Below are 24,089 nucleotides of genomic sequence, written 5' to 3'. Positions count from 1 at the left end.
TTTGACCGAGCACTATCACATTAAATCAAGCAATGGATAGAGCGACGTGTCAAATAAGGATTAAGCATTACAAACCCAATCGAGCATAACAAACAGGGCACTTTTGATTTCCTTCACTGGACTAAAATTGCACTTGAGGATGGAGGACTACTGATAGGCATAGCCCAAATAGGTGGTCCAATGGGTTGTCCAAATAATTCCTAACCCCACTTAGGCCCAGGCGCTAGACAAAAAGAAGAGACAAGTCGCCCCTTTTTTTTATTTGATTTCCGTGACATGACGACGCTACCATAGCCAGTTACAAATAGCCATAGACTTACGGCTGGTACGACAACGTGAAAAGACAAAGACATGGGAGCAATCCTGCATGGGGCATGGTAAGCCAAGAGGCCAACAAAGTACGAAAGGCTATCAATACATACATACTCTCTCTAACTACTTTTGGACTCCTTCCTTTTTCCAATCTAACTTGACCATCAGATAGTCCTCGGGAAGGAACCTCACCTCTTGGGTCCTTCCTACTGGACTTGGTGCAGGTGCTGCTGGGAAGACAAAGTTTGGCCAACCCGTGGAACATCAGAATCATGTTCGATCCATCTCTCGTCCAACAAAACTGCATCATCAATATATATCAAACCTTTTGTTAGAGGAGGATAAATGGTTGGCAATTAAAGTTTAAAATTAGAGTCAAAGGAGAATAAAAATCAAGTTGAATAGTATACTTGATGAATTAAGAAGATGTAGTGATGATGCATGCTTACTTGTTGAATTTTTTAAGGATTTGTCTATTGTCTATTGTAATAACCCCAACCTCCGATTAATGCTAATCCATGATTATTTATGCCTAACAGTAATTTAGAAGGAATCCGGAATTAATTTGCATATGTATTGCATTATCTTTGCGTTTCTATTTGTTTGCCATAAAATAATCTGTTCATGTTTAGACTTTGAACTGCAAATTGAAAGCCTTATCGGCGCCCGATTTCAAAATTGACTTGATATATGTGCTAGTTAGGATTTATAGAATTTTATGGTAGATTTAATTAAAGTTCGGTTCAGAACGATTAAACTAGATTAAAATAATGCTATTATTTACGTTTTGATCACTTACCACTTATGGACCATTTTAGACTCCACTAGCTCACATTTTCATTTCACTCCTCCATTTCTCTGATGCAAAACGTGAGAGAGAGAGAGAGTTGAAGGGAAGTTGGATTCAACAAGGGATTTGCTTGGAGTTTAGGAGGAATAGAAGGATTTGCATATTAGAGCCTTCACATTGAGGAATTCAAGACTTAAGGTAGGCATTCACCCTATTAATTATGGAATTGATTTGTTAACGTAAGAATTCTAGTGAATTAAATGGACTCATGTTAGGTTTAAGCTAAGATTGGTGAATTGAAGCTCAATACATACATGCATGTGTAATTCATGGCACTTGAGTTGTCCTTCTAAGGAATCCATGCATGCATGCACGAATTTCCATGTTTTGAGTTGGAATTCTAAGATTTCTTCCATGCATGTGTCAATTTCACTCATATTATAGCCATTCAACTTATTTTCCATCAAATTATTAAGTTTGGTTATGTTTTGGAAGGTTTGAATTCAAAGAGGTTCTTGCATGTTGAATTAATAGCATATTCATAAAGTTCATGTTGATTTTGCACAAATTGGTTTACTCTTGAGCCATAATTTCTTGAATTGAAGTTTTAAACATGTTGTTTTATGGGTTACCAAGGGTTTTCAAAGTTTTGGCCCAGAAAAATGAGTTTTGGATGGTTGAAGGTCGAGTTTCGTGTTTGGAGGTCAATTTGGATTTTCCAGAAATTTGACCCATGCTCGAGCAGGGACTTTCACGCTCGAGCGTAATGTCTGAGTACATGCATTCCCGCTCGAGCGACGAGAGTCACGCTCGAGCGTAAAATGCGTATACCCAGAAATTTGTGTGTTTTACAGTCCGCTCGAGCGAGGGAAAGCCACGCTCGAGCGAGGGTCTGTGTCACACGCTCGAGCGGGAGTCGAGCGCCCGTCGAGCGTGAATTTCATGCATCCAGCACTTTTTCATAAGTTTGCAGTTCGCTCGAGTGGGGAAGTCCACGCTCGAGCGGAGCTTCTTTATCTGCATGTCCGCTCGAGCGAGGAAAGCCACGCTCGAGCGTGGACCTTATCTTCAACAAAATTTGAGAAATGATTTTCAATGCATTCTTGTATCCTCATTCCATCCTAGGCATTCCTAGGCCATGTTTAAGACCCTTTAATGAGGATAAGAGATTAGAAACACACTAAAAGCCAACGAAATAAGTTTTGTACAATTAGAACGCGTGTTTCAAGTGTGCATCTGTTATGTGTTGTGTAGGTCACGTGCCACGTACCGTGTAACCAAGTTTACTCCGTCTGTCCGTCTCAAGGCCCACTGTGAGTAATAACTCTGTAAAGTTATGTTTAACTTAAGTATTTTCTGACTAGTATGGTATGATCTGTTTTCTGAAATGCTATCTTACAAATTATGAATGAATGTCCAATTTTCTGAAAAGTATTTGTGGCACCCTTAGTTCACGTGGCCCTTGCCCGGGAGTAACAATACCGCGGCCAATCTGCACGTGGCCCTCGCCCGGGGGTAACAATACCGCGACCAATCTGTACGTGACCCTTGCGTGGGGGTAACAATACCATGGCTACTTGTGCGCAAGATATGGACCTTTATGATCATTGGTACCAACTATGCATGTGGGTCTCTAGACCAAATTGATCTGATAGCTAATAGGTGTACCATGTATGATCTTATGCAAAATCTGAATATGAACATGAGTGTGTATCTAAATCTATTTCTGTTCTGAAGTCTGAATATGTTCTGATTTAAATACTGGATTCTAACTTGTGCTGGACATCATTCATACAACCCCTTTACTCCTTTATTATTCACTAGACTTTCGCTCACAGTTTATATTATGTATGTAGGTGAGCCGGCGTATGACCAGGGCCAGAGTTGACGGCCTTCTGTTCTGTTTTGTCAGCCAACTGTTGTGTCTCCCGAGGAGGTTCCGGTCGAAGTCTAATGCTATGGCTGTTTTTGTATTCATGCTAGTCTCTATATGTGTTTTGTAAAGACAGGTCTTGGGATGTAATACTTTGTAAATATTGGTGTCCTTTGACTGGCATGCTTATGTATATATATATATGTTTTGAAAAGTTTCGTCCCATGTACATTATCACAGCTCATTGGACCTTGTCTATTTTGTATTATTACTTTCGCAGCCCCTTATTATTTACTAATCTGTTCAGAGGCCTTTGGTAATCCACGGATTACTGGCCGGTTACGGTGCTAAACCTACAGGGATGGGTTTTGGTCGTGACAGAGTGGTATTAAAGCACGTGTTCTATCGCACAAACAGGTCCGTATAAGCTTAGGATGTCCTAGTAAGAGTTAAGGGCATTCTATCTGCATGTGTGAGTGTGTGGTAATTCAACTGAATATGAAAACTGAATGTACATTTGAATCAAATGAATTGAAGGAAACGAATAAGATTATGCCTATGTTTATTATCATTTGATGTCTGTATAGTAAGATAGAGAATGCAAGGGGAAGTGGTGAAAGTAAATCTTCAGAGGCTCGCATGGGCCGAATGGAACAGATATTAGCAGCGTTGACTGAAACCTTGACACAACAACAGGGACAACAACCTTTGCTCCCTCCGCCTCCACCGGCACTAGCCAAAGTAGATAATAATGATATCATCAATCTGACACAGAAATTCATGAAAATGAAACTGCCAACGTTCTATGGTGGAATTGAACCTTTGAAAGCTGAGACGTGGTTACTTGAGATGGAAAAATTGTATGAAGTATTTCCTTGTTCTGAAACTCAGAAAGTCCTCTTAGCCACCTACACCCTAAAAAACGAAGCCCGCAGGTGGTGGTTACTGATTCGAAATGGCAATGGGAATATGACATGGGCACAGTTCAATGCAATCTTTTATGATAAATATTTTCCCCAATGCTTCAGGGATCGGAAGGTGTCCGAGTTTCAGGAACTCAAACAGGGAAGAATGTCTGTGGCAGAATACGAAGCTAAATTCACCGAACTGGCACATTTTACTCCACATATGGTGGATACTGATTACAAGAAAGCACGAAAGTTTAAAGGAGGACTGGATTTGGAACTGTTTGATCGGGTAGACGTATTAAAATTACCTACTTATGTGGAGGTACTCGACAGGGCATTGATGGCAGAAGCCACAATAGCAGCTAAGAAACAAACTACAACACCAACAACAGAATGGAGAGGAAAGAGGACCGGATTCAGTTTCAAGAAAGGCCGGTCAGTTTTGAAGAGGCAAAATACAGGATCCTCCAGCCACTCTAGCCAAAGTAGCAGATCTATTCCAAACTGCCCTGACTGCGGAAAGAAGCACAGAGGTGCTAGTTATCGAGCATTAGGTGCATGTTTTCACTGTGGCAAGACTGGCCACATGGTGAGGGATTGCCCGATGAGATTTAACGAGGTTAACCGTCCTATGACAAGTTTCACCGGGTCTGTTTCCGCAGCAAGACCAAATGCAAGGGCCGATGTTAGAGGGAATGCAAATAATGAAACATTGAGGCAAGGGAGAGTGTTCACCTTAGTGCCTGGTGACGTACCAAACACCTATACTGTGGTGTCAGGTACACTCTCTATATGTTCTCAAAATGCATGTGTACTGATAGATTATGGTTCTACACATTCCTTTGTATCGCATGCTTTCTCTCGAAAATTGACTAGACCATTAGAACTTATAACATATGTGTTATCTGTATCTACGCCGTCTGGGGATTCTATGGTGTGCACTCATATTTATCCAGCATGTGATATTATGATTGGCGATGTGATATTATATATTGATTTATTACCCTTGAACATTGATCACTTTGATTGTATTTTGGGAATGGACTGGTTGACTAAATACTGTGCTACCATTGACTGTGCGAGTAAATCTGTTGTGTTTAGACCATCGGATATGCCTGAATTTACTTTTACTGGGGATGGAGTAGTTCCTCTCCCATATCTGATTTCCTTTTTGAAAGCTATAAAACTGCTTAGAAAGGGATGTAGAGGTTACTTATGCTGTATACTGACTGCACCATCTGACGGGACTACGGTAGAAACTATCTCGGTTGCTTGTAAATTTCCCGATGTGTTTCCAAATGACCTACCTAGGGACTTAATTGATAGGGAAATAGAATTCACCATTGATGTAACACCTGGAACACAGCCCATCTCCAAGACTCTATATAGGATGTCAACTTCTGAACTGAAAGAACTGAAAGCTCGACTACAGGAACTCTTAGACAAGAAATTCATTCGTCTGAGTACCTCACCTTGGGGTGCTCCAGTATTATTTGTCAAAAAGAAAGACGGGTCTCTGAGGTTATGTATCGATTACCGAGAATTGAACAAAGTGACCATTAAGAACAAATATCCATTACCCCGAATAGATGATTTGTTTGACCAACTCCAAGGAGCCAAAGTGTTCTCTAAAATTGATCTCAGGTCAGGTTATCACCAATTAAACGTTAAGACAGAAGACATAGAGAAAACTGCATTCAGAACTAGATATGGACATTATGAATTCTTGGTAAAGCCTTTTGGAGTAACAAATGCACCTGCAGCTTTTATAGACCTAATGAATAGGGTTTTCAAACAATACCTTGATGAATTCATTGTTGTGTTTATTGATGACATTCTGATTTATTCTAAAGACAAAGAAGAACATGGGAACCATCTGAGAACTACCTTGCAGATTTTGAGGGAAAAGAAACTGTATGCTAAATTGTCCAAATGTGAATTCTGATTTGATAATGTAGCATTTTTGGGACACGTGATCAATGAGAATGGTGTTTCTGTTGACCTTCAGAAGATTGAAGCTATTGTGGATTGGCCTAGACCGACGAATATAATGGAAGTTAGAAGTTTTCTAGGGCTTGTAGGTTACTACCGAAGATTTGTGAAAGACTTTTCCAAACTTGCCATGCCATTGACCCAGTTAACTCAGAAAAGTGTGCCATTTGACTGGAACGAACAAAGAGAGGCAGCCTTTCAAGAACTGAAAACCAGGTTAGTCACTGCACCAATCTTAAGTTTGCCTAATGGTATTGATGGGTTTCAAGTGTACAGTGATTCTTCCTACAAAGGTTTAGGGTGTGTATTAATGCAAAACGAAAAAGTGATTGCCTATGCTTCTAGACAACTCCAACTGCATGAAAAGAATTACCCAACGCATGATCTTGAGTTAGCAGCTGTGGTGTTTGCTTTGAAAATCTGGCGTCACTACTTATATGGGGTAACTTGTGAGGTGTACACCGACCATAAGAGCTTGAAATACTTCTTCACTCAAAAGGAATTGAACATGAGACAGAGGCAATGGTTAGAGTTAATCAAAGATTACAATTTGCAGATCTTGTACCATCCAGGGAAAGCTAATACCGTAGCGGATGCCTTGAGTCAAAAATCAATGGGGAGTTTGTCATGTCTGTTATCCAACCGGAAATAATTGCCGAATGACCTAGAACAAGTTGGGCTATTAACTACTATCTCCGCTCAACCTACAATTCTTGACGAGATCAAACAGAAACAGTGCGAGGATGAATACCTGAAAAAGATCACGGAGGAATTTGATTTGAAGTCGAGGCCGGGATTTGTGTTTGAGAATGTTGTGCTGAAATTTCAGAACCGTCTTTGTGTGCCCGATTGCTTTGATTTGAGGAAACCTGTTATGACCGAAGCTCACAGTAGTAAGTTTGCTATGCACCCGGGGAACACGAAAATGTACCATAATTTGAAACAAAATTTTTGGTGGCCTGGAATGAAAAAGAGTATTGCAGACTTTGTGGCTAGATGTCTACATTGCCAACAGGTTAAAGCTGAACATCAACGACCCGCTGGTTTGTTACAACCACTCCCAATATCGGAATGGAAATTGGAGGACATTACCATGGACTTCATTGTGGGATTGCCTCGTTCTTCTCGAGGTATGGACCCTATCTGGGTTATAGTTGATCGTTTAACTAAGTCTGCCCATTTTCTGTCTGTCAAAACCATTTATAACGCTGATGAATTGGGCAATATCTATATGACTGAAATTGTGAGATTGCATGGAGTGCCAGTATCTATTGTGTCTGACAGGGACTCAAAGTTTGTGTCGAGATTTTGGCAGAGTTTGCAATAGGCTTTGGGGACTGAATTGAGACAGTGCCTATCACCCACAGACAGATGGCCAAACTGAGCGAATGAACCAAACTCTGGAGGATATGCTCAGAATGTGTGTATTAGACTTCCAAGGGAATTGAGAGACCTATTTGCCATTGGCTGAATTTGTGTATAACAACAGTTACCATTCAAGCATCGGAATGGCACCTTACGAAGCTTTGTATGGAAAAAAGTGTCGTTCTCCGATATGTTGGGCTGAAGTAGGTGATAGACCTTTGTTGGGACCAGAACTGGTGCAAGAAACAACCGAGAAAGTGAAATTGATCCAGTAACGTCTGAAAACTGCATAGAGTCAGCAGAAGAGCTATGCTGATGTTCGAAGACGAGATAGGGAATATGAAGTTGGGGACCATGTGTTCATAAAGGTAACCCCGATGAAGGGTCAAACTCGGTTTGGTGTTAAGGGCAAGTTGGCGCCAAGATATGATGGACCTTATGAAGTCCTCGAAAAGATCAATCTAGTATCGTACCGGGTAGCTTTACTACCGGTAATGGAGCATATGCACAATGTATTTCATGTATCGATGCTTCGAGAATATTTGAGAGATCCACTCCACGTCATTGAGCCAAAACATGTACTTTTGAAAGATGATTACACCTACGAAGAAAGACCTATCCAGATTATGAATCGGAGGATCAAAAGACTGAGAAATAAAGAAATACCACTAGTAAAAGTTGACTGGCAAAACCATGGAGGAACCTATGCAACGTGGGAAACCGAGGAAGACATGATGAAAAGATATCCAGATTTGTTCCCGTTGGATCCAATGTTGTTCCAGAATGAAGGTAATTCGAGTTTGGGGACCAAACTCTTTTAAGGGGGGGAGACTGTAATAACCCCGACCTCTGATTAATGCTAATCCATGATTATTTATGCCTAACAATAATTTAGAAGGAATCCGGAATTAATTTGCATATGTATTGCATTATCTTTGCGTTTCTATCTGCTTGCCATAAAATAATTTGTTCATGTTTAGACTTTGAACTACGAATTGAAAGCCTTATCGGCGCCCGATTTCGAAATTGACTTGATATATGTGCTAGTTAGGATTTATAGAATTTTATGGTAGATTTAATTAAAGTTTGGTTCGGAACGATTAAACTAGATTAAAATAATGCTATTATTTACGTTTTGATCACTTACCACTTATGGACCATTTTAGACTCCACTAGTTCACATTTTCATTTCACTCCTCCATTTCTCTGATGCAAAACGTGAGAGAGAGAGAGAGAGAGAGAGAGAGAGAGAGAGAGAGAGAGAGAGAGAGTTGAAGGGAAGTTGGATTCAACAAGGGATTTGCTTGGAGTTTAGGAGGAATAGAAGGATTTGCATATTAGAGCCTTCACATTGAGGAATTCAATACTTGAGGTAGGCATTCACCCTATTAATTATGGAATTGATTTGTTAATGTAAGAATTCTAGTGAATTAAATGGACTCATGTTAGGTTTAAGCTAAGATTGATGAATTGAAGCTCAATACATACATGCATGTGTAATTCATGGCACTTGTGTTGTCCTTCTAAGGAATCCATGCATGCATGCACAAATTTCCATGTTTTGAGTTGGAATTCTAAGATTTCTTCCATGCATGTGTCAATTTCACTTATATTATAGCCATTCAACTTATTTTCCATCAAATTATTAAGTTTGGTTATGTTTTGGAAGGTTTGAATTCAAAGAGGTTCTTGCATGTTGAATTAATAGCATATTCATAAAGTTCATGTTGATTTTGCACAAATTGGTTTACTCTTGAGCCATGATTTTTTAAATTGAAGTTTTAAACATGTTGTTTTATGGGTTACCAAGGGTTTTTCAAAGTTTTGGCTCAGAAAAATGAGTTTTGGATGGTTGAAGGTCGAGTTTCGTGTTTGGAGGTCAATCTGGATTTTCCAGAAATTTGACCCACGCTCGAGCGGGGACTTTCACGCTCGAGCGTAATGTCTGAGTACATGTATTCCCGCTCGAGCGGCGAGAGTCATGTTCGAGCGTGAAATGCGTATACCCAGAAGTTTGTGTGTTTTGCAGTCCGCTCGAGCGAGGGTCTGTGTTACACGCTCGAGCGGGGGTCGAGCGCCCGTCAAGCGTGAATTTCATGCATCTAGCACTTTTTCATAAGTATGCAGTTCGCTCGAGCGGGGAAGTCCACGCTCGAGCAGAGCTTCTTTATCTGCATGTCCGCTCGAGCGGGGAAAGCCATGCTCGAGCATGGACCTTATCTTTAGCACAATTTGAGAAATGATTTTCAATGCATTCTTGCATCCTCATTCCATCCTAGGCATTCTTAGGCCATGTTTAAGACCCTTTAATGAGGATAAGAGATTAGAAACACGCTAAGAGCCAACAAAATAAGTTTTGTACAATTAAAACGTGTGTTTCAAGTATGCATCTGTTATGTGTTGTATAGGTCAAGTGCCACGTACCGTTTAACCAAGTTTACTCCGTATGTCCATCTCAAGGCCCACTGTGAGTAATAACTCTGTAAAGTTATGTTTAATTTAAATATTTTCTGACTGGTATGGTATGATCTGTTTTCTGAAATGCTATCTTACGAATTATGAATAAATGTCCAATTTTCTGAAAAGTATTTGTGGCACCCTTAGTTCACGTGGCCCTCGCCCGGGGGTAACAATACCGCGGCCAATCTGCACGTGGCCCTCGCCCCGAGGGTAACAATACCGCGGCCAATCTGCACGTGGCCCTTGCCTGGGGGTAACAATACCATGGCTACTTGCGCACAAAATATGGATCTTTATAGTCGTTGGTACCAACTATGCATGTGGGTCTCTGGACCAAATTGATCTGATAGCTAATGGGTGTACCACGTATGATCTTATGCAAAATCTGAATATGAACATGAGTGTGTATCTAAATCTATTTTTGTTCTGAAGTCTGAATATGTTCTTATTTAAATACTGGATTCTAACTTGTACTGGACATCATTCATACAACCCTTTTACTCCGTTATTATTCACTAGCCTTTCGCTCACAGTTTATATTATGTATGTAGGTGAGCCGGCGTGTGACCAGGGCCAGAGTTGACGGCCTTCTGTTCTGTTTTGTCAGCCAACTATTGCGCCTCCCGAGGAGGTTCCGGTCGAAGTCTAATCCTATGGCTGTTTTTGTATTCATGTTAGTCTTTATATGTGTTTTGTAAAGAAAGGTCTTGGGCTGTAATACTTTGTAAATATTGGTGTCATTTTACTGGCATGCTTATGTATATATATAAGTTTTGAAAAGTTTCGTCCCATGTACGTTATCACAGCTCATTGGACATTGTCTATTTTGTATTATTACTTCCGCAGCCCCTTATTATTTGCTAATCTGTTCAAAGGCCTTTGGTAATTCACGGATTACTGGCCGGTTATGGTGCTAAACCTACAGGGACGGGTTTGGGTCGTGACATCTATATTTTGAATTTTGCCTATTTTGGATTTGCCTATTGTTGATGTTTTGAATTTTGCCTATTTTTTAGAGTAAATATCAAATAGGATAGTAAAAATTATTTATATTTTTATGGTGGTATAACTTTACTGTGTGCATGATGCAAGTCCTCAACGTGTATCAGAATTGCACTATAAGAAATTCCATCTCTAATGTAATAATTTCTCAACTATTACATTTATTTTCAATTTTTCCAATTTTTTTATCATCTCTACTTTTGGTCCCAAATGAATTTATTAAAAAAATAGTTTGTTGTTCAAAAGATTTATATTGTATCCGTTATCGTATGATTCCACTCCGTAAGAACTTTGAAAACATTTTCTTAAAACTTATATCTTTGTTATAAATGATTTGCTTACCTCAAAATGACTTGAATTTCATTCATTGAGTTTTTCAATCTAATCAAACAAAAAAATTTACAAAATTAACACTAAAAACAAGAGAGTCTCGTCCCTTCAAGTAAAGTAGTCAAGAGACATATATCCACAGTTAGAGCAGTTTCAATATTAACAGACATTTTATCTTGTAAAAGTATGTAAAAAATTACATTTTGTTTTTTGTCTAATTACTTTGCATATTGTGTACTCTAACAACGCGCCTGAAATTGATTTGTCTAGCCTCTAGAGTTCTGCAAATGTTACTGATCAATATAGTGCGAGGCAAAATGCCTACTAAGATGCTTATTCTGTTGGGGCTCCATTCTATAATAAGACTAGTCAAAATGTCTAAAATATTTCAAGTGTCTCTCCTATTAACGGTTGATACCACTTTGATTTTTACAGTAAATGTCCTATTTTTTTTTTGTTACAGGAAAATCCTTCCTACTCTCCCGCAGGTCCAAGGCAGCGCCCCTTACAGAGATTACCAGGGTGTTCTATTAGCCGTTTCAAACGAGGAGACTATAACTTGGGCACTTGCCCTGATCTCCCAAGAGCGGGGGAACATTGAACCCACACCATGATCTCCTAAGAGCGGGGGAGCATTGAACCCACACCAAGTGCTGATTAGACAATTTGAGGTCCAACTTCCTAACCAACAATGTTTCGCCCAGAAAATTGGCCCAAGGAATAGGGGAATTGAACATGTGATCTTGGGACCTAAACCCCAAACCTTAACCACAATGCCACCCACCCTTGACCTTCTGCTTTTTCATTATTTCCAAATGAAAGCAATTGGCCACTGAATCCATATATGACTTCACCTGTGGATTATGTGATATGATGTAATTTTCGTTGTCCATTAACATTAGTGGTCATAGTGCTCATTTTAAAATTTTTTTTAGGCTCACAGTGGGATTAAAAGTTGTCCTCTACTTTCTTGGTTTATACAATTAATTGGATGACCATTATGTCATTTCTAAGCTCCCCCAACAATCACCATATTGATCATGAGTGGAATTAAAACTAAATGCTTCTCAATGCACTCCAGGCTCTAGAATAGCTGAATCCTATCTTTGCCAGACAAACAACAGTGCAATATCTCACCATATAGCTGGTGGATTTGTGATCATATGTTAATATTGTATTTAAATTTTGAATTTGTAGAGAGAAAATGAAATGAAAATAATTGGTAAAAAAACATAATTTCAATTTTATTTGGTTTTCCAAACAAGCCTCTGTCATTTGTTCCGTACAGTGATTTTGTTTACAGTCTTATATTTAGAGCGTTCAACTAGTTGCACCAATTCAAGAGGAAAAAAGAGAAACCATAAATTAAGTTTCAATTGGTTAATAAGTGATATCGAAGATCTTGCAAGAGTACGAGAATATGATATGATTATTATTCAAACAAATACAAATCTAGCCTATAACTTGATGATTAGTTAATCCGTTTGTCTTTATAAGTTGTTTGAAAGATTATTTCTTTTATGGGGTTGTGCCTTAAGTATGCTTCAATTAATCCACACCTAGCTCAAGTTGGACGAAGAAAATTAAATAATTTGTATTTTTTTTTTTTTTTTTTAAACAAGGAAAAGGATGTTCTGAGATATCATCACGGCATTCGTGGGCTTAGGTTCCTGATTTAACCTAACTCATAGGAAGGAACCCACCACCGAGGCACCAGCGGAGCTTAACCATACACCACAGACGAGCTCAGATTTTGATCGGAGTATAGAGCGAGGTCACTGAAGTGAGCCACTGAAAAAACTAGAAATTCGCTTCCCTCAACAGTCGAATTTCGATCACCCCAGAAGAGAAAGATGCCTTCTCCACTAACTAAATAATTTGTACTTGCTCAATGTACAAAGGCACTTAGCTAAAAGTGGTGGGTTAATTTCACACTTAATTCCATTGAGGACAATCGTGAAAAATTATTTTAAATTTTTATTATTAAAGACGAAATAAACTAATTTCAGATTTTTTAGGGGGGACAAAAACTTTGTAGTGAAAAATTTTAATTTTTTATAATCATCTAGTCTAAACAAACCTGAAAACTAAAGAATTTTGATTTAGAAAATAAAGTTAACTAATGACAGAAATAAAAGAAAAAACTAATTTTAAAACTGGAGCCAAAGAAATTCACATATATTTTTTATTTTTTAATTTATTTAAAGTTTATTTAAACTACTTTTATTTGCATATTGTAAACTTAAACTATAACCAACTATCATAGAATCTCAAAATAAAATAGTAAAAAAAAAATCACGAACAATCCATTTAAAATTGCAACAAACAACACCCTGAGGAATTACTGTGCTCATAAACATGCCAAAAAAAAAAAAAAAAAATCTAAAAACACAATTAACACAACATTCTCACATAAGGTACATATTATCTTTTGATTGGTTGATACTCATGTAAGTGTATTATGTTTGATTCTATGATTAATTTTTGTATAAGTAAAAATAAAAATAAAAGGAAAAAAATTATATATTGAATTGAACAGTAAATTATAAGATTATTATGATTGATTTTTATGCAACTAAAAAAATTGAAAAATATTACGGACTACGCGGTAAATTACAATTCACATTTTTCAAGAATCAAAATTAAATCGTGAATTAAGAAAACCAAATATATAGTACCATTTGACATGATTTAAACAGGTTTACTATTCTTTTTTAAAGAGAAATTGCTAATTAATGGTAAAATAAAATAAAAAATTATAAACTAATAAAAAAACTTATAACTTCAATCATTAAAATTAGTAAGACACAAAATATATGTGGCAGTGGGTGGAACTCACTGTCACATCATTAGAACAACCACTAATTAGTTGTCTGTATCATTTTTTCAAAAAGAATTAAAAAGTTTATCTCAAATAAAATATTTTAACTCTAAACTAAAATAATTAAAAAACTAAAAAATAAAACAAATCCCAAACAATCCCATTGATTAGGAAGTGGCAAACCAACCCACCCACCCCCAAAAAAAAAAAAAAAAAAAAAAAAACTATCACTTGTCTCAATTCGGGGAAATTATAGTCAACTGTCTCGGTCTCCACACCATTTTTCGGCATTAACCCAACAGACGAATCATCTCTGACCTTCTCTCTCTCCTCAATTTATACCATTCTCTCTCTCTCTCTCTCTCTCTCTCTCTCTACACTGATATCACAGGGCCAACCATCACGGAATAACAGCATATTTGTTTGAAGAGATAAAAAAACAGAAAATGTCATACGCCTCAAATTTTTTATTAAATATTTCATAAGATATAGTTAAGATTAATTTGAAATGTTTTAAAAAAATATATTTTTTGATTTATTAACTTATATAAGTTGGGTTTGGATTGAGTTGATGTGATGTGTTAAAGAAGTGATGCGATTTAAATAAGATAATGTGACTTAAATATGATAGTGACTTTTTGACTTTTTGTATTATTTAGATTATGCCAAACTTAGCCTTAGTAGGCGTTTGAAAAGTGAATTTTTATATAAATTTTTTTAATTATAGAATATTATTGAAGAAATTTTTTTTATGATTGGAAAAATAGTTAGATGTGATGTTTGTGAAAAAAAAAGTGAAATGATTATGAGATTGGATGTGATGTTTTATTTGAATTTGTTTTTTTTGATTTTGCAAAAACTCTTTCTTTTAGTGAAAAAATAAAATAAAAAAACCCAAAATTTTTTTCCCCCAAACACAGCCATATCCTATGTTTGGGAAGTAGGTTTTGGGTTTTTTTAGCTAAAATAGTCATAAAAAATAAAATAAACTTTTTAGCTTAGTAAAACAAAATATCACATCGAACCCATAATCATTATATTCTTTCTATCACAAAAAAATTAAAAAATGTTTGGTAAACATTTTGGACTAAAAAAGCACAAAAGGACAAAAAAATGTCAAAAAATCACAAAATGATAAAATAAGCAAAAAGATAAAAAATAAATACACCATTCCAAAGTCAAAAAGCCAAACAAGAATATCAAACGACTAAAAAAAGTCTCGAACTAAAAAAGTCAAAAAATCAATTAAAAAAGTCATTGTCAAACGAACACTAAAAAAGTCAAAAGTCCTTACAAACCAAGCTTTTTAGCCCCAAACTAAAATAGCTAAAAAAGTCAAAAAGCCAACCCACTTTCCAAATGATGCGATAAAATCTATAAAATTACAAATCTCAATTTATATGGGATATTTGATTATTTATTTAGTAAAAGATTTAATACTTTTAACATTATCCATAAAAGAATGAGATGTGACTTGATTGTTTGGTTCAGAAATTTTATATCGGATTGGGAATTTATCTAGGTTAATAATTTTTTATATGTGGGATAATTTTATCTCACGAGTGTGCGATAGAAAGTTAACAAGCTTAAGACTGAGGTTATTCCAGACTTCTTGAAGTAAAATTAAAATTTCAACTAAAATAAGATTAAAATAAAAAATAAAATTTACATTATTTTAGTAAATTAAAAATAAAATTTAAAGTTCAATTTATTTAATTAAGAATAAAATTAAAAGTTGAATTTATTTAAAAGTTCAAATTAAAATAAAATTAAAAAATCTCAACTAAAAATTAAAATAAATTTATATAATTTTTATTGATATTCTAATTATTTATTTTTTTAGAATTTTTAGTAGAAAAAATTAAATAAAATAGGACACATATCAGATTTATATGAATGGTTCAAACCAAATATCTAATCTCATGACTAAACAAATATATGATACAAATTTATTTCAACTAAATAGTTCGGGGATAATGTATCCAGGACTAACAATCCGGTATATTACAATTATCTCGTATCCAGCCCGTCCAAACAAATACATTTTAAATTCTCCTTTATATTTTATTTCTTTATACCTTTTCATATTCTTTTTATAAGTTTTAATTCGTACCCGTATTGATAATTCAAATCGTTTATATGGTAAGTCCCGTAATGAATGTAGAAAATTAAATTTATCAGACAACTATAAATATAGAAGTAAATCCTATTTTATTTTTATAAAATAAGTAATTAAAATTTAATTATATTTACCATTTATTTTATAAAATAAATTATGATTTACGAATTTTATTATAAGACTTACTAAGGTCTCGTTTGGCAACATCACTTTTTAGTTTAAAAATTAAAAAGTCATTAAAAAAATCAAAAAGCCAATAACCTATACCAAAAAGTCAAATATTCAATTTTCTCTCTATTTTTTACACATCTTTTCGTAAAAAATTAAAAATTCATCCCGAATATACTAATTTTTTTACATCATATTTTAGGTAAAAAATAAAAAAATTACTAAAAAAATTTGTTCCCAAACAAAAACGAACGATTCAAATAATCAATATAAATCCAAATTAAAAATTACAAAATGAGTACGAAGAGATATACAGGAACCTATACCAACCAGTAGGAGTGGGCGCGGGTCGGTTGCGGCCATGGAGCTTCCAATCTATCATTCGTCTACGAGATTAGCGGATTAGAGAAAATCAATCTGCATCCGTCCACCAATTCGATGAATGTGGATTGAGCAAATTGACGGATGAATATGAATCGGTTTGGCAATTTAAAATTTTATAAATTTTTAACATAATTCAAATTGTGCACTTCTTCAAACAAAAAAAGAAAAGAAAAAAAAGGTATTACAGTTAATGACTTAAAAGAGTATTACAATCCATGCATACCTCATTCGTATATTACAATCACTGCATGTCTCATCAACATAAAATATTACAATCTGTGGCTCTTGAAATATAAAAACAATTAAAACCATCAAAACTTATAATTTGTGATTCTTAAAATATAAAAAACAATTTAAACCACCAAAATCATGAACATATCAGTAGTAGAGATTGTATGCCTCTATATTATTACATCTATTCCGTTTGACAAGGGCTTTTGTGACTATTTTAGCCACAAAAGACAAAACATGTTATTTTAGCCACAACAAACAAAATATCACATCAAACTCATAATCATTACACTCTTCTCTCACAAAAAAAGTCAAAAAAGTCAAAAAGTCTTTCCTAAACCAAGCTTTTTAGCCCAGGTTAAAATAGTCAAAAAAATTAAAAATCTAAAAAGTCAACCCACTTCCCAAACGGAGGCTATATCTATTTTTGAAAACAAAAATCAACCAGCATATATTATCTTTTTTTATTTATTATTTTTAGAGTTAGATTTAAAAATCAAAAAATGTAAATAAATAATACATTTATTTTTTTCAATTTAAAAAATATATTTAAGTTAAAAACTCTTTTTCAACCGAATATATTCAACAAAATATTTAAACTATTTTTTAATTAAAAAGACAAATAGAATATTTAAATAAATTAAAAACATAAAATCTTACAAATTATTATGAGTATTTACAATTTGATGGTTCAATTACAATTAAAAAAATATCAAATTCGCCATCCATCCATCCAAGACTAGACAAACTTAAAAAAAAATCTATCTGTACTTATTATTATGCATAGACGGATGTAACTATCTTATTATTATGCATAGACGGATCCATTCGGTTCAATCGTTTTAAAAGGATCCACATATCGGTTGCTCACCCTACCAACCACTGACACCCACTCACAAAACAAAAGCAGTGAAACAGAACAGAGTACTGTGTGCCAAAATCCATGGCAAGCCTATTCATCAATAGTAGAAACACTAGCAGATAATGCAGAGACTCCATTGTGGACCTTCTCTCACTTTGTCATTCTGATTGGACTGTTCACTTGCCTTTTATCTAAATGCTTTTCCTCTGTGTGCTCTTCTGAATTTTCAGGTCTCTCTCTTATGGCTGTTTCTTGGAATATCCATGCCATAGCCTTAGCCATAGCCATAGCTCTTGTTCTTCTTCTTCAACAACAATGCATTGTCCTTGCTGTCGTTTCAAGCAATGTAACAAATGGGTTTTGGAAATTACATATTATTTCATTTTCTGTTCTTTTTTTTACTCTGTTTTCAATTTCAGGTTCATATTGTCTACATGGGAGAGAGACGACATGATGAGACTGAACTCGTTACAGATTCACACCATGAGATTCTTTCAGATATTCTTGGAAGGTAATTCATCAATTCTCTATCTGTTTCCGCTCAAATACACATATAAATATGTATATATACTTGGATTTTATATTTGGTTCACCAACTGTTCGTATAATTGCGGCTTCGGAAAAAGGTGACTAATTTTGAAGATGTTCTTTCATTAGTTTTGCCCATAATTTTTGTGCTGAGAAACTAAAAAATAAGGAAAAGAAAATTTCAATTTTAAATTTAATTGAATTTCTGTTTACTGAAAGAAGATGGAAACAACGTGAGAGTTCAAAAAAGGTAATTCTTGGAGGTCTCGTGTTCGATTTTCTTGAGTGCAAAGACTAGATCGATACATGTGATTTGTGGGTGATTTCATGCATTCAGAGCTTATTCATAAGGTCTTGTAGTGGATGACATGATGCATGGGTTGGGGTTCTCTGTCATAATAAAGAAAAGAAAAGAAAATGAAAACTCATCTCAACTAAGATATGACAAACAATTGATGCTGGGTTATTTGAGTTTGTTTAAGTCCCAAAGAAACAAAGACTGATAAACTTTCTCATCAATCTGCAGAGAAATTAGCTTACTTACTATAATTGTGTTATTTTAATTAATTGGAATTCTTCTTGTGAGAAAAGAAAGTAATAGCGTGGGGTTTTTGCTTGGCAGCCGAGAAGCTGCCATGGAATCAATTTTGTACAGCTACAAGCATGGGTTTTCAGGGTTTGCTGCGGTATTAACTCCCCATCAAGCTGCACTTACTGCAGGTGTTTTAACGTTGGTGAACTGATAACTCTGTTTACTTAATAATTCTTAGTCTTGCTAATAGTTAATATCAATTGCTATTTGGCAAATGCAGATTTTCCTGGGGTTGTTCATGTAGTTCCCAATAGAATTCTTAGTCTGCAAACCACTAGAAGTTGGGATTTTTTGCAAGTAAGGCCTCATGTGGTAAATGGAATCCTTTCGAGGAGTCAATCAGGCGTTGGGTGTATTATTGGCGTTATGGACACTGGTTGGTATGGTGCTGTAGTTGATGTTTGTTGGTTTTGGGTATTTGGCTCAATCGTGGTTTTTATTATTATTTTGCAGGAATTTGGCCTGAATCTGAAAGCTTTACAGATGTGGGGATGGGAAAGGTTCCGGATCATTGGAGAGGGATATGCCAGGAAGGAGAAGAATTCAATAGTTCCAATTGTAATAGGTTTGTTTGCTTCATTTTTTATTTTCATGCATATGCTCTCCTCCAAAATAAAGGATTTCCTCCGATATGTTATTTACATCTCTTTAAAGATTACATAAAAGATAGAAAGAAATTCTACATATTATGTCGTGGCCCTTGCCCACACAGATAAATTGTTGATAAGACTCCAAAATGTCATTTTCTTTTGACCCAGTTTCTTTTTGCTCCTTATCATTCAGGAAAAGACAAATTTCAGGATAGGAAACATTCTCTAGAATTTCTTTAAGACTCGAATTTCGAACCTAGTGCTGATGATAGAACTAGGACAGATATTTTTTGTTTCCTACTCACGCAAGCCCATATCCTTGCTTTTCTATCAATCTCTAATTCTGATCTTCCTCCCCCACAAATTTGTTATGTCAACTTGGGAGGTCATGCATTTTAATCAAACAATTTCGAATTATAATCAGGTGTTAAAAACAGATTCTTTCAGTATTTGGACTGACCAGGAGAATGTAATTCCTTGTAATTTGAACAAATAGCCATTTGACTATTGCTTTTGTACTTTAAGAACTGAAATGTAGGAAAGGTCCTTAAATTTTTTTTTTTTTTTTAAATTCTTCATTTCTTTTATTTTTAGTATAGAAAATTGACCCCCCCCCCCCCCCCCCCCCCCCAAAAAAAAGAGGAGAAAAGAAGGAAATCCCCTAGTTTATGATGGAAACTTGTGTGATCCCTCCATATTCCCTTTCATTTTTTTAGTAGGTAAAATGTTCCCTTTCATTAATTTCTCAGTTTCATATTCATTATTTTCTAATTATCTGAGTATTGCTGGTTAAGTAGCCTTTAACAATGGTGAGTGTGAAAATACACTTGGCAGGAAAATCATTGGTGCACGTTGGTACGTGAAGGGGTATGAGGCTGAATTTGGAAAGTTGAATACGAGTGACAAAGTCGAATTCTTATCTCCACGGGATGCGTCGGGCCATGGCACTCACACTGCATCTACCGCAGCCGGGGCTTTAGTAGAAAACGCAAGCTTTGTGGGACTTGCTCAAGGAGTGGCAAGAGGAGGAGCTCCATCAGCTTGGCTAGCTATCTACAAAGTTTGTTGGTCTACTGGTGGCTGTAGCTCAGCTGACCTTCTAGCTGCATTTGACGATGCAATTTTTGATGGTGTGAATGTGCTTTCGGTATCCCTAGGTTCGTACCCTCCACTTGCCAGTTATGTGGAAGATGTTTTGTCTATTGGTTCCTTCCATGCTGCGGCCGAAGGAATTTCTGTTGTCTGCTCTGCTGGGAATTCTGGTCCTTATCCTCAAACAGTAACAAATACTGCACCTTGGACAATAACCGTGGCAGCAAACACAATCGATAGAGCTTTTCCAACCATGATTATCCTCGGGAACAATCAAACTATTGTGGTACTTATTTTCTTTGCATCTAAATGCTTGTTCTAAGTTCATATTAACATTTGCATTTTCTATGAGTCCAAATACCCTGAGTTAATTGATATGTATCAGGAATCTGTATTTCCGATACTGATATTCACCAATATATTGGCCAATATATATGTATCTTGATACTATTATTTAAAACTACGGTGCAAATGCAACAAGATTTATGGGGTTTGGGAGGAGATGGGAAGAATTCAATCTCTTAGTTTGAGAATGGGATCATTATGGTTAAATCAAATTTGGGGTTGAGCGATCATAATTCTGGTGTATCTATAAATATGACCCACCCCATCTGACATATGTCCCTCCTCGTGTTTTAGGTTGTTTGATTTGAGTTAACAACTAGTTGTTTGTTAATACTGTATTTACTTCCAAATTCATTTTTCTGTTGCACAGGGTCAAGCTTCATATACAGGGAAGGATGTGAACAAGTTCTATCCTATTGTGAATGGGGAAGACATAGCAGCTGTTGATGCAGATGAAGATAGTGCAAGGTATGTTTTTGCCTTATTTCAGCATGAATCCGTATGATCTCTCTCTTTCAAAAACAAAATAAAAATTTATTCTTGATGATTTAAAGCAGAAGTTGTGATTATGGATCGCTCAATGCTACTTTAGCGAGAGGAAAGGTGGTTCTTTGTTTCCAATCTCAGCCACAAAGGTCTGCAGCCTATGCTGCAAGAGCAGTGCTGGATATTGAGGGTGTTGGAGTCATCTTTGCCCAGTTTCCAACAAAGGATGTTACCTTATTCCTTGGCATCCCATGTGTCCAAGTGGACTTCACAATAGGAACTTATCTGTTGACATACATGGAATCAACAAGGTAATCTTCATTGATTTACTGCATTTATAGTTTCCAGCTATGCAGAAGTATGGATTGGAGTTTGGAATGGACAATTTTGTCATCTCCATGTACTTTGAAAACACATTTGATTTGAACAAATTGGATACCATAGGATTGTTTGACAGTTGGATAATCAAGAGGGTAGGGATTAACTAATCCAATGAGGGGTTGGGTAAAATAACACCCTATTTAATACACCATATGAGGGATAAAGAGTTTTAACCAGGGATAAGCCATGTTACACTAAACAATGGATAAGGGAGAGAAAGGGGAACTTGTGGGTTTCACATATTTTTTATCCTAAGCCCTTCCCCCTTATCCGGGTTATCAAACACACCCAATTTGTCCAGATCATTTGCCCCAAAACATTCTATGGCCATGTTAGTTTGTCTCCCATCTGGGTTATGGTTGTGAACATTGGATTGTTGGATTCAAATGCCTTCCATTTATGAACAGTACATAGTTTGTGCATTTTACAGTAATCCTGTTGTGAGGTTTAACCCTTCAAGGACAGCTGTGGGTCAACAAATTTCCCCTGAAGTTGCATTCTTCTCGTCCCGAGGACCCAGTTCACTCTCTCCAACTGTCTTAAAGGTAAAATCACAATCTTTTTATTGGAACATATCATTGTTTCTGAAGGATGAAGTTGATATATCTTAAAATGTTATTTGCAGCCTGATATCGCTGCGCCCGGGGTTAACATCTTGGCCTCCTGGTCCCCTGCTTCTTCATCCTTCCTACTCGATAATACTCAAAATCAACTCCCACTCAAGTTCAAACTTGAATCAGGAACTTCCATGGCGTGTCCTCATGTATCTGGCATTGTAGCTCTTCTCAAAACCATCCATCCCACATGGAGCCCTGCTGCAATTAAGTCTGCGCTGATCACAACAGGTGAAAGCTACATAACTTAAAAATGGCATTTTAGCTGTTGAATAAGTTACAAAACGGTTCCTAAAGTATACTACTTAGTTCATTGTAGTCCCTAATCTTTAATTTGTTTCAATTGCATTCCTCAACTTCATACATTAATTCAATATAGTCCCCTACCCTAACCGTCGTCCCAAAAACATAAAATAAAAATAAAAAATCCATACATCAGCCTCATATAAAAAGTTAGAAAAGAATTTATCCCATTTTTCACCTAAATAAACCGCAAGACATGTGAAATGCACATCATTTACGAAACGAAACACATCCAATCTTTTCACTCCATTATTGAGGATGGAATACATTGCTTGTGAGGCTCTTTGATTAATTGAATTTAGCATAAAATAGACGTGCTAAAATGTTCTTTATTCCCTTTAATGCCTGATGTGAGGCAGAGATAAGCTTCTTCTTTTTTGGGTCTCTCTTGCACAGCCTCTACAAAGGATGAATATGGTCAAATCTCAGTGGCTGAGGGCGCTCCTCACAAGCTGGCTGACCCATTCGACTATGGAGGCGGTCATGTTGATCCTAACAAAGCCATAAATCCCGGTCTCATATATGACATGAAAGTCACCGACTATGTCAAATTTCTTTGCTCCATGGGCTATAATGACACTGCCATCAGCTCAATAATCAGGGATAGCAGCCCGTGCCAACGAACACCGAACTTCCTTTTAAACCTTAATCTGCCATCTATCTCTATTCCAGAGCTGAAGCATACTGTGACAGTGTCAAGGACAGTCACAAACGTTGGTCCGATATTATCTTTTTATGTTGCTCGCATTGAAGCTCCCCCGGGCATATATGTGACAGTTGAGCCCTCGATTTTGTTTTTCAATTTTACAACTAAGATGCTCAAGTTCAAGGTAACATTTTGCTCCCAACTGAGAGTTCAAGGAAGATATACATTTGGAAATCTGTATTGGGAAGATGGTTTACATGTAGTAAGGATCCCATTGATAGTTCGACCTGTGATTGAAAATTTTTATTCTGAAACATGATCACAGACTATATCATCTTCTTTTTTCTTTTTTTCTTCTTTTTCCTTTTTCATATTATTAGCCTGTAGTATTTTATAAGAAAAATAACATTGATTTGAGTTCATTTTGCAAAGCAATAAAATGCCATAATTGCTAAGCAGAAGGTGGAAAAGCCGATGACGCCATGGCCGGGAATTACCAGATTGTTTGTTGTAGTTTTAAAATTAGCTTAAAATAAAAATTGATTATTCTAAAGTTGTGGAAGGAGTGCATTTAGATTCTGTTTTTAGATTATTATCTTTCAGTTTAGAATAAACTGCCAAACTAGTCATAAGAATTTATAATAGACAGCTCTGGGAAAAGATTGGTACGTCTGGAGAAGAGGGTGACAGTCAGATTTCTAGATAAATTGGCAGATTGACTGATTCAATCTTGGGTTGTTATTGTCAAATGAACATTACTTTTGAATTTGTCTAGTTTGGTTAACAGTAAACACTGAAATCACATGAAAGCAATCAAATATTCAAATGAACTTATTTCTTTAAATCTAATTTATGTTTAGTTTACTGGTCAATTAAAGTTTACTAATACAATTCT

General features: G+C 35.9%; 1 protein-coding gene across 4 annotated transcripts; it reads left to right on the top strand.

The window, feature by feature from the left end:
- Nucleotides 1-17,565: 17,565 nt before the first annotated feature.
- LOC114263041 (subtilisin-like protease SBT3.6) lies at nucleotides 17,566-23,652 on the top strand. Of its 4 annotated transcripts, none has more exons than XM_028203535.2 (12): nucleotides 17,566-17,755; nucleotides 17,848-17,963; nucleotides 18,037-18,128; nucleotides 18,768-18,865; nucleotides 18,958-19,113; nucleotides 19,191-19,302; nucleotides 20,162-20,705; nucleotides 21,135-21,232; nucleotides 21,322-21,561; nucleotides 22,062-22,176; nucleotides 22,257-22,476; nucleotides 22,945-23,652. In XM_028203535.2, the coding sequence occupies exons 1-12, from the start codon at nucleotides 17,740-17,742 to the stop codon at nucleotides 23,511-23,513; spliced, it is 2,376 nt and encodes a 791-aa protein (XP_028059336.2). In that variant the 5' UTR covers nucleotides 17,566-17,739; the 3' UTR covers nucleotides 23,514-23,652. The 4 variants fall into 4 exon arrangements, with proteins under 4 accessions (XP_028059336.2, XP_082770039.1, XP_082770037.1 ...); XM_082913911.1 differs by having other exon boundaries at nucleotides 17,623-17,755; nucleotides 21,319-21,561; XM_082913913.1 differs by lacking the exon at nucleotides 17,848-17,963 and having other exon boundaries at nucleotides 17,591-17,847.
- The last annotated feature ends 437 nt before the right edge of the window (nucleotides 23,653-24,089 follow it).

This window comes from Camellia sinensis, chromosome 2 (assembly GCF_055761805.1).
Source record: "Camellia sinensis isolate YWXY chromosome 2, ASM5576180v1, whole genome shotgun sequence".
Classification (NCBI taxonomy): domain Eukaryota; kingdom Viridiplantae; phylum Streptophyta; class Magnoliopsida; order Ericales; family Theaceae; genus Camellia; species Camellia sinensis.
This window is presented reverse-complemented; position numbering and strand designations above follow the sequence as displayed.